The following is an 11,873-nucleotide window of genomic DNA, read 5'->3' as shown; positions in this document are numbered from 1 at the left end:
TATCTATTCAATTTAACACTCTAGATGATTTAGGGGATATTGTTCTTTATGATTTAATTACTTTTTAGAGGGATAAACTCGTAGTTCTAGCAGTGCAACTATTAAGGATTCTCACAACATTCATAACCATATGTTTCTAAAGAAGTATGAGCTACATATATATATATCTTAATAATAAATTCAAGATAATGTTATATATATTGAATATTTAACAAGTAGTACTTCAAATATTTTATCAAGTTTAAAGGCATTACAAATATTTATCTAGAATTACTTTACCCTTGCAGGCTTTTATAATTTCAGTCAGAAGCTTGTTTCAATGTGAAGGAGCCATTTCCGACCCTATAAACCATATAAATTCTTAATCAGCATCGAAAGCCGAATCGATCTAGCCATCTCAGAACGAAAAAAAAAATTTTCATTTTAATTTTAGTTTTTTGGGTAAATTTTTACATCTTTGAAAGTTTCAAAAAATGCAAAAATTTCAAATTAGTTTAAGTTTAAAATTGAGTATGCAGATTTATCAATATATTAAAAACAAGCACAGAACAGCTTTCCGAATTGAATTTTATGCTTTTTTGGCTAAGTTATGAGTTTTTTAGATTTTGATTTGTAGAAGAAATTGTCATATAAATATAGGTAAATATCGGCTCAAAGAATGGTATTATAATTTTAGTCAGAAGCATGTTTCGATGTGAAGGAGCCATTTCCGACCCTATAAATCATATATATTCTTGATCAGCATCGAAAGCCGAGTTGATCTAGCTATCTCAGAACGAAAAAAAATTTTTGAATTTTTATTTTAATTTTTTGGGTTAATTTTTACATCTTTGAAAGTTTCAAAAAAAGGAAAAATTTTAAATTGGTTTAAATTTTAAATTGAGTATGCAGATTTATTAATATATTAAAAACAAGCCCAGAACAGCTTTCCTTATCGAAATTTTTGCTTTTTTGGCTTAGTTATGATATTTTAATATAAAATTATATTAATATATATGTATATATTATATATATATTATATACAAATTATTTAAGAAATTTATTTAAGAATTACTGAATTCAAACTTTTCTCTTCATGAATATAATAATTAAAACAAACTATGTTTATTATATTTTTTTTACTTGATTAATATTATTTAAGGTTTTGGTAATTCGTAATATTTATTACGTTCGTATTTCGCTTAATTATTCAATCTGTCGCATAGACATTTGCTTTTATTCACGTGCTTTTTTACGAGATATTTTGGCTATTATCACTTCTCCCCTTTTGGCCTTACAATTCGCGAAAGTCGTGTGCAACGAATAATGGTGGCAAAAGGGAGAACTAAGCCGCAATAAAAACTGGTAGAAGGTACACATAAAAAAATAGTTGTGACATTTCTTTCTTCAGGAAATAATTTCTTTCGACTAAAATAAAAAAAAATATTTACAAATAAAATTGAATTAAAATTGATTTATAATTCATATCTTTGTTGTCTGTACGAAACGATAACAAAAACAAAAACAAGAGCAACAGTAACGATAACAACAACAAGAAGCAACAGACAGAGACGTTAACCGCACGAATATCGTAAGCGCTTACGATATACACTGTTGTTCTGGCCCTGCGTCGACTGCGATGCGGCGTCGCAGCAACGCACAGTGGTAATAAAGCACATTGAAAATTATGTTTCACTTTTGGCAGTGTGAAACAGGAAAATACAGCAATAATTCTGATATAACGAAAACATGATGAAAAATAAAATATATATTAACCTATTATTCATTCGAACTCCTAGGAACATCTTAAAGAATCGTTTAAAAAATATTTCCTTTTTATAAACTGCCTTCGAACCAGAATTATTAATATGTAGCGCTATTGAAATATTTAAAAGAGCTCTTTTTAAATACCAAATAATATTATATATATAATATATGGATGTTTTTACAATAGCCCATCTATAAATCGACTATAAATCAATGGTTCAACCCCACTGTGCGTCGCTGTCTTTCCAGTCTCTTGGTTTCTGCTTTGCGTTCGGCGTTCGGCGTTCGAGCTTCCGCTTTTGCGTTCAACTTTCAGTCAAAAGCGAACTGTTCCGAGTGATGGAAGCGAGTGGTGCCTCTTCAGACCGGTGCTCTTTTTTTCTAACCAATAACAATAATGCTTTGGCAACTATAAATAATAAACCTAAGGCTAACTAATAAGTACACGATAGAGATCAGAGAAAAGACAACGTTCTCTGGGCCGGGAACGGGAATAATAGCAATAGCTGGAAAGTTTGTTTCGCTTTTTTTCCCCTCTCCCCTGCTTTAAAGCCAGTTTTAGCAACAACAAAGTTGCATTTTTGTAGAATTGCCTCTAGTAATTGCTATTATTCTTGGCTATTTGTTGCTGTAATTGCTTGCATTTCATTTAATTTTTTTTCTTGCCTGGTTCTATTTTTTTTTTTTTTTTGTTGTGCAGTGAACGAAAGAAATAATAATAATAAACAGAAGAAGGAAAAGTGCCAATCACGTTGAAGTTTTTTGCATTTTTTGTTGTTGTTTGTTTATGAAGAAGTGCGTCGTCGTCCATTTTGTCTGCGTTGCTTGAGTGTGTGCGTGTTTTGTGTGCGCTTCCTGGCTGCTTCAGTGCGTGTATGTGTGCGAGCCTGTTTCCGGTTTTGTCAATCAACAAATTCTATTTTGTTAACCAACAAAAAAAACAGGACTCTACAACAACAACAACAACAACAACAATAGAAAGTAACAAACATAAAGAACTCCAAAAAAGAAGGAAAAGAAAAGGAAAAACCCAATAAAGAAACAACAAACAAACCGTAAAACGCATAACGCATAATAACGGTATAAACGCGCGCGCAACAGACGCCATCACGCCCCCCGCCCACCATCTTGATTCTACTTCTTCCTCGCGAGGCGGAAACAAAACAAAGGAAAAGAAACCAGGACAGGGGAAGAGATCGAAAGGCGGAAAGGATACTAAAAAAAACGCAGAGAGGAAGCACCTCGAAAGGGAAACGCCGATGAGCTGAATGGCAGGATAAATCCTCAGCCTTCCCCCCACACAAAATAAAAAAAAGTAAGTCAAGTGATGGTTCCTATAAGATAAGATATATTTAGGAATTTTGAAGTTCTCATATTTTTTAGTTTTTAAAGCGTATTTTCAGAATAACAACACATTTTGTGCTGCTAACATCTCATATTTTACGGTACCCTTAAAATATTAAAATATTACTATTATAACTTCCTTTTGATCAACTTTTCTGAGAGTATTTCATATGAAAAACCATCTTCAATTAGTAAAATTAAAGGCCATGCCATAAATTTCATTACCTTAAATTAATTTTAAAACTAAAATTCTTTCTATAAAGATTTACCTATAATCTTTCAACCTTTGCAAATGGGATTAACTTGGGTGTTGGTAAAGTTGTCAAAGATATATAGTTTGGGTTTGTGGTTCGAGTATCACATGGGAGGGGCTCCACTGTAACTAAGCTCTTTGATGATCCCCCAACACCCCCTCGGCACTCGGCACTCGGCACTCTCGAATGCTATCAAACTGGCGGCTGCCCTTCTCGGGTTACCAACACATACATTTCTTGGTCTTCCATTAGAAAGACATTGGGCGTATGTCGTATATTTTTTCCTTTTTCGGATTTCGCTACCTTCTTCTTTGGCCCAAGGAAAACCCATAGAAGTGCCGCTGGGGCCAAGTGAGGGAAAATCTTAATTGCACAAGAGGCGCTACACAGGGGACAAAGAAGCACGAAAAAAATAAAACGCGGGCGGATATATCTGGGAGAAGTAACAGAATCGGTACCCAGAATTGGGTCACCCTTGGCAGGGCGACCGTCCAGGCATAATCCTCACTGATCGCACAATCTCGTGAATTGCCAGAACAAGAGCTACAGCTATAGCTTTCCGTCAAATTGGAAAATGACTTCATCTTGTCAGAGATCTAATATGAACTTGATTATATAGGTTTCAGTCTAGAATTGTATACCATAAATCATTGAACCGAGAAATGGTTCATAGTTATCTCAGATCATTGTCATCTTTACTTTAATAACTAAGTAAATGTAATGACTGATCTAGTGAGTCACTAGACCTACTTAAAAATGTAGAAGAAATATCTATTTTATGTTACCCTCATAGAGCTTAATGAATATTTAATGTTGTTCATTGATCTCGTGATTCACTAACCTCCGTAACTAAATACTTATTACTTAAGTGAATCATTGCCAGCAGAATTTATTTTCACATAATACTCATACTTTCACGATGTCATTAAATTAAACAAAGCGATCATTATCAGAGGCTGACATATTTATCAGATTCTTTGATGGTGATGCTCGGCAAATGCTATTAACATAGCTTATTGGTTGGCTTATACTTCAGAAACCATCGATTTCCATCGATTACTATCGATATAATATATATATCGAATGCCAAATTACTATTAGACAACATTTACCAACTGGTTGATCGTGATTCTCACCGATTACCATCGAGCAAAAATGATATATCGATGACTGCGTTTTGGCATTGATTTTGTCCGATTTATATCGATCTAAGCATAAATATATATCGAGCACAATCGAGGCAAATGTTGGGATTCAAGGGAAACGAAATCCGGAAAAGTATTCGCGAGGGTTGAAACCGCGACACGCGATTTCCAGCGGTGGTTAGTTCTTAGTTCGGTGGGTGGTGGTGCTGCCGCCGATGATGATGATGATGTGGTGACGGGGGTGGCACTGGACACAGCATAAAATATGGAAAACAGGATCAAAAACGCAAAACAAAGCACGAAAAATAAGAAGCACAACAAAACGGAATGCATATTCTGCATGCGAGAGTGAGTATCGTGTGCCAGAGCATATATTAACTAATGAGCCGACGACCTCCGGGGGATGGACAGCTCTCTGACGGACCGAAAGACTGCGACTGGCACTGGGACTGGGACTGGGAGTGGGTGATGAATCCGTGGGCAATGGAACGGACCTCGAAACCCACCCACCATTCCTCACAAAAAAAAATATCAGAACCCATAGTGCATCACGCACTCAGCATTTAATTGCTACCTTTTATGGAAGTCTGTCATTAAAAAAAACCAAGCTAAATGGACTCGGTATAAGCGATTTTTAAAAGCATTTCAGAGTGTATTTTAAGGATATTTAAGGATTTAAAATTTTGTTGAGAAAATGCATCAACTTAACAAATTATATTTTTGTTCCAATACAACACATTTAACAAACCTATGACCGTATTTTTTCATACGCTTTTTGTTGGAGAATTTAGTGTCAAAACTTTATACATTATAGTTTTACTTTATTATCATTTCTTGGGATATTCTAAAATCTTTAAATATAATAAAACAAAGATCCAATCTAAGAAATTCAAGTTAACCATTGCAGGATACTATAATTTCGGTCAGAAGCTTGTTTCGCTATGACGCAGTCATTTCCGACCCTATAAATCATATATATTCTTGATCAGCATCAACAGCCGAATCGATCTAGCTATCTCAGAACGATAAAAAAAATTTGAATTTTTATTTTAATTTTTTTGGTAAAATTTGACATCTTTAAAAGTTTAAAAAAATTGAAAATTTTCAAATTGGTTTAAATTTTAAATTGAGTATGCAGATTTATTAATATATTAAAAACTAGCACAGAACCGCTTTCCGAATTTAATTTTATGCTTTTTTGGCTTAGTTATGAGGTTTTTAGATTTTGATTTGTGGAACAAATTGTCATATAAATATAGGTAAATATCGGTTCAAAGAATGGTATTACAATTTCAGTCAGAAGCTTGTTTCGATGTGTAGGAGCCATTTCCGACCCTATAAATCATATATATTCTTGATCAGCATTGAAAACCGAGTCGATTTAGCCACCTAAAACAGGAAAACATTTTTTGAAATTTTTTGTTGTATTTTTATGGTTAAATTTTTCATCTGTGAAATTTTCAAAAAATGGAAAATTTTCATATTTGTTTAAATGTTAAATTGAGTATGTAGATTTATTTATTTGTTAAAAACTAACATAGAACAGCTTTCCGAATTGAATTTAATGCTTTTTTGGCTAAGTTATGCGTTTTTGAATTTTTGATTGGTTGACAAAATTGGTTGTGATCGATTTCCGATACTATCCTATAATAACTAACTATAAACAGTAAAAGTAACTATTATAAACTGAAGAAAGAAACTATAAAGTATAGTGATATATATTTGTAGAGCCCCTTTTTCTTTGAGTGCGAAGAGCGGAGGACAGACTGTGTTTTTTGTTTATAAGGTCACCCTATTTCACGGATTGCATCCATCTGTCGCCGCCAGTTCTCATGCTCATTTCCATACCCATTTTCATTCCCATTTCCACCAGCCTCCCCCTTTGTCGTTTCCATTTCCATTTCCACAACCATTTTCATTTCCATTTCCATTTCGATTCCGATTGGGATTCTCCCAGTTTGGCATTCTTTCTTTTCAGTATACAATTGCATATCCGGTTCTCAATGTGGGCGCCGTCTCCGTCTCCGTCTCCCGTCTCGGTGGATTCATGGATCTGCATAGATCAGATTTTCCTACCCCCATTTTCACTTTTATTATTATTTTTTGTATCGTTTTCTGCGGTGTGTTTCCTTTTGTTTTTCCCCCCGATCCACTGAGCTTCTGGTTTTTATTTTTTACTGTGGGCGGGGCTTGTGGAGAGGTGGTTTTATAGAAGGGGGATGGGGTTTTCAGGGCATTATCCGTCTGCCGTCTGTCATTGGACACTGTCATAAAGTAGCAACATCGAATGCAGCGCCATCTCATCACGACGATGATCTCCCAAGCCAATTCCAGTGGCACAGTTTTTGTTTACAACAAAAAGCGGAGCAACAAAAGGCAACCAACTGCACTCATATATTCATAGCATCGATTGGAAAATGAAAAACTATGCTTAATTATGCATAAAATATGGAAAAGATGTTTGTATTCAAGGGAGATTAATGCTATTATTTAATGGTTTATTTTTTTATTTTATATTATTTGAGCTTTGTTTATCTTTAAAGTGTATTTTTATATTATTTTTGTGAGAGCTTAAATAAATACTATCTACCTTAGTTCCCCTTCTTGTTTATTTACTTATTTTCCCAGCCATAAAAAAATAACAAAAACAAATAATAAACCAAGTTCTGAAACCTTCTCTTCCCTTTAGTTGGTCAAAATGAACCTTGTCTTGAGACCTCCTCTAAAATATATTTAAGAAACAATGAAAAAAGAGCCATTTCAGCTGTAAAAAAACATAAGAATATAATAAAAAAGCATTCTTAGATCAGTTAGAAGTAAGAAATAGAGCCATCTTAGAACGTATTAAGGCAATGTCGGCGGTCATAAAAGGCCATAATGTTGCCGACGTCGTGGTACTGCATATTTCTCTAGCTTTTTCTATGTAGTTTTTTTCTGTATTTTACTTTAGTGTTTTCTGTATTTTTCTTGATTCTGTTTCTGCTCTGTTCCATGGCCAGAATTGTCGCATGTTCTCGTTCAAACAACCAACACAGTATCGCAAATTGAAAGCTTGGCTAATACCATTAACATTTGATGGCTAACATCTCCCCACACTCGCGAAACCGGCGCAAAAACTAACCCAACGCTGTTAATTGCCCAAAGCTTGCCTTTTTTATTTTTATTTTTTGGTCAGTGCAACAAACATTATTGGCAAGACGAAACAAAATGCAACCAAAACGAATCGAAACGCTAATCGTTAACTTGACCCCATTAGCCAAGAATCGATCAAGTTCTTTTGTGACTTTTGGGATTTGTCTTTTTTAAGTATACAAATATATATGATATATATACAATATATATTGCATTTGTAACTTTTGAATAAGAATGTTATTGATAAATTTGGTTATTAAAATCTTTGCTTAACCATTTTTTAATTTTATTTGTATTATTTCGCTTATTTTCGGTCATTTCCGACCCTATAAATCATATATATTCTTGATCAGCATTGAAAGCCGAGTCAATCTAGCCATCTTAAACAGGCAAAACAATTTTGAAATTTTTTTTGTATTTTTATGGTTACATTTTTACATCTTTCAATGTTTAAAAAAATTGAAAAATTTTAAATTTGTTAATGTGTTAAATTGAGTACGCAGGCTTGTTAACCTATTAAAAACTAACATGGGAAAGCTTTCCGAATTAAAATTAATGCTTTTTTGGCCAAGTTATGAGTTTTTTAATATATTATTTGTTGACAAAATTGTTATATAGAAATTTCGATAAATATTGATTTTCAAACTTTCTTCAAGTCAAGTATGTAATTTTTCTTGACCTCCAAAAAACATTTAAATTATGTTCACTAAGCGTAAAACCATTTGCCATCAAATATTTGAAGGCTATTTTAAAATTTCGCTGAATTGGAATTTGGAAACTTGCATTGTCCGAGGCGTAACGGAATATTTGAGTTTTTATGATTTTTTTCTTCTTGCCAAATTCCGAATTCCAAATATTTGGTTCAATCAAGAACATCAAAATTTGCTTGGAAATTAAAAATAAATTTATGTGAGCCTCCTCCATCAGCCGCGCCCTTGAGAGGCGGCAGCATCAGCGGCAACAAGTGGAAATTCCAGAAGGAAAAACTAGCGCAATTTTTATGACCCTCCCTCGCGATGATGATGAAGATGATGATTACGACGATGATGTCCGATGCTGATGGATGAGTGCCAAGTAGAGGCCACTGAAGCCATCCGGGATCTTGACAGATTGATGAGGGTAGCTGAGAAAATGCTCTTTACTTTCAATTACTCCAAAACATATCTCTAGTCTTATCCAGATTCATGGGAAGCCGCCACATAAGACTACATAATTGACAAGCCAAGGAAGAGGAGGGGTGACTGGGAGGCAATTGCATGTTGCAAAATATTATCCAATATTGTTTATGTTTTTGCGCATGGGAAAAATAGAATCAGAGGTCGTGTGCCATTATATATGTATAATGCTGCCCCCCTTTTTGCAGGCCTCTGTAAATAATTTTGGGAATGCGTATTAAAACAAAAACCAGGCAATGCGAAACGCTTCGATCACTATTTTGGTCCATATTTGAATTTGAAAATAAATGCATAAAGTTTCTGGGTTGGGTAAATGAATTGATTTAATGAAAATATGCTAAACTTGTCTGGGCAACCATCATCATCATCATGATATTATAATGAACAAAATATAAAGTCCTAAAAAGTCTCAAAAATTTAAAAATTTTTTTCAATGTATCGTATTATTTCTTATATATTTTAAAATATTCATAGATATTCCAATAATTCTCTCTCTCTCCGTTTTCAGAACGACCAAATTGCGCAACCAAAAGTCTTGAACAAAAATCAACTGCTGCTGCAAACCGTATGACTGATTTATAACACTTGAGCGTACTGTAGCGATTACCTCCCTAAGAAAACTTTATACTAACTTACAACAGACATAAATATATATACATATATAGAGATATATACAGGCGCATATACGGCCGCATATATAGGAATGGCAGGGCAATAACTTTCAACTTTAAAACGTATTAAAGTCAATCAACGCTAGAAGCTTTGCTTAGTACCCACCATCCCCCTCAACAAATATATCCGATATACAATATTCACTGGCCGATAAACGGTAACCGATATATCCGATAGATAGCTGAGGGCAGAGTGAAAGGAAGCAGAGGAGAATCTACGGAGAGGCCCGAAGAGAGGAATGCAGCGGTGTCCCTACATTCATGAGATGCGAGAACGATTACTGGACCAGCCGCGGGAGACACTTCAACTCGATAACATGGAGCGGGCCAATCTGCTCGACAATCGCCAATCGGCATCCGAATCGAATCAGGTCGGCACTGTGGTCAAGGTACGGGCTATTCGATATACTCGCTACAAGGATTACCCATTCCGTCCAACTCATATGCAATATGTATCTAATATACCATATACCACATCCAAATCGAACACACACCACCTCATTAACACACGAAGCTCATTATTAAATATTAATTACTAAATATTGATTCAAGAGAATATAGAAACGAAGCTAGAGAATTGAAATCTCCTAAAAATGGTGCCTTCAAGAACGCTCCACTACATTGTTCAAGCTAAATGTATGATTCTACAAGAACTAGATATTTCAAATTTCTTTAAAATATTGTCTAAAGAAATGTCACAGAACATTATTTGGAATGAGTTTGTAATTTTTTTAAAGAGATTTCAAATCTCTAGAATAATTTACACAATAACAATTGGAGAATATTTATCTTGAAACTTTTTAATGTAAAGGCAAAATAAAATAACTATATGTTCAATAATAATTTTATAATTTTACCTTGCAGAGTAAAGGTCTTACTAATTTATACTATAAAAATTATATAATTATTTCCTTGAAATATATTTCCATTTCATTCACACAAAACATAAACACAAAAAAAACATTCCTTAACAAATGTAAATATGGAAATTAATCAATCAGACAAAAAAACAACAACAGCAGCTTGTAAATATTGCATATGATTTTTAAACCTAATGCAGTGTATGTGTGTGTGTATCGGGATGTGTGTGCGTGGCAGATTAATCATTTGTTTGTTTTTCCAAGATTTTTCTATATAGCCAAAGAATTTGAACCGGATCAATTTAACCAACAAAAATCCTTGCACGAGTAACCGATTCGCCCTTGACTTTAAGTTCCTCGAAAATCGTAATCGAAAACGTTTATCGATAACCAAAAAAGGCGATAAGTGCCATAATTTTATGAGTAATATCATTTTCTTGCAATAAATTGGAATTGTTTCACTCTAAATATGAATTATTTTCAAAATGCATGCTTTTAAAAACGAATTGTTTTATAAGTAAATATGTAATTTATTGTTTTGCTTTGTGAAGGTTGTGCAGAAATGGATTAATTAAAATTTAAGAAAATATAATTGTTTGAAAATCCAATTGCCCACATAATTAAATATTTATAAATATTTTAGTAAGGTTATGGATTTACAGAGATATTATTTGCGAGAAAGTTTTGTAAATATTTCTGTGAAGCCTTTTCATAAAATAAAATATACATATTAAATATATACAAAATATAATCCCAAAATTCCCATTTAAAGTTGAACTATATTTCTGTGACAATCCCTGGACTAACCTTGTACATAATTGTATAAAATATATATATATATATATACATAAAATTCCAATTTATTGTTGTGAAGCCCTAGGAAGACATATTGATCTTATTACCCAATTCTAATAATTGTTCTTTATGGTTAATCCCATGCAGCTGCAGGGCGATGGATACCACACGAGTCCTGCCCATCAGAGGACTCCACTAGTTCCCCACGATCTTGGCGAGGACTTTAATTTGGATTTCGATGATGACTTTCCCATAGATGCACGACGACCGAAAAACGCCAAGTAAGTGTGTTCCATGATTTCTCTAAACATTAAATATATTACATATCATCTATATATGTATTTGTGATAAACCCAAAAAAAAAAGAAAAGAAAACCACCTATCTGCCAGCACAACTTTATGTGTGTTTCTTCATCCACTGAATGTGTTTCTTTTCGTGTGTCTGCATTATGCCATTTCCGTTTCCGTTTCTGTTTCACATTCACATTCCCAAGAATCCCAGAAAAAGAAAGATCATGATAAAGCTAGAGACACTCTGTCATTCCTCTTCCTTATCTTAACTATATCGATCTGAGATAGAACCCCTTGGTAGAGACGTAAATTGACAATTTAATCAGATAGAAACTGTTACAGCGGCAAACATCCACCGGTTCTGACGCGTCCACAGCAAAGGTCAGATTTGCTAATAATATAACCTATCCAATCTATTCACTTCCTAAATCCGTAAATATAAATTATGCATATATAGCGA

At 33.7% G+C, this 11,873-nt stretch overlaps 1 protein-coding gene across 40 annotated transcripts in view; it reads left to right on the top strand.

Annotated features, from left to right (window-relative positions):
• Positions 1 to 2,013: 2,013 nt before the first annotated feature.
• OtopLa (proton channel otopetrin-like a) overlaps positions 2,014 to 11,873 on the top strand; it is a 25,399-nt gene continuing 15,539 nt past the window's right edge. For 4 of the 40 annotated variants that reach the window (XM_086839293.1, XM_086839208.1, XM_086838605.1 and 1 more), the window contains exons 1-4: positions 2,060 to 2,259; positions 9,646 to 9,856; positions 11,270 to 11,403; positions 11,756 to 11,794. In XM_086839293.1, coding sequence (XP_086695419.1) covers positions 9,707 to 9,856; positions 11,270 to 11,403; positions 11,756 to 11,794 — 323 coding nt within the window. In that variant the 5' untranslated portion in view covers positions 2,060 to 2,259; positions 9,646 to 9,706. Of the gene's footprint in view, positions 2,260 to 9,304; positions 9,362 to 9,645; positions 9,857 to 10,591; positions 11,404 to 11,755; positions 11,795 to 11,873 lie in introns of those variants that run through there. The other 36 variants (XM_086839696.1, XM_086839528.1, XM_086838910.1 and 33 more) reach the window with 21 other exon arrangements.

This window comes from Drosophila serrata, unplaced genomic scaffold (assembly GCF_035046125.1).
Source record: "Drosophila serrata isolate PLE 108 unplaced genomic scaffold, ASM3504612v1 contig_3, whole genome shotgun sequence".
NCBI classification, from domain to species: domain Eukaryota; kingdom Metazoa; phylum Arthropoda; class Insecta; order Diptera; family Drosophilidae; genus Drosophila; species Drosophila serrata.
Note: the sequence above shows the minus strand (reverse complement) of the source record. Positions and strands in the feature narration are given on the sequence as shown.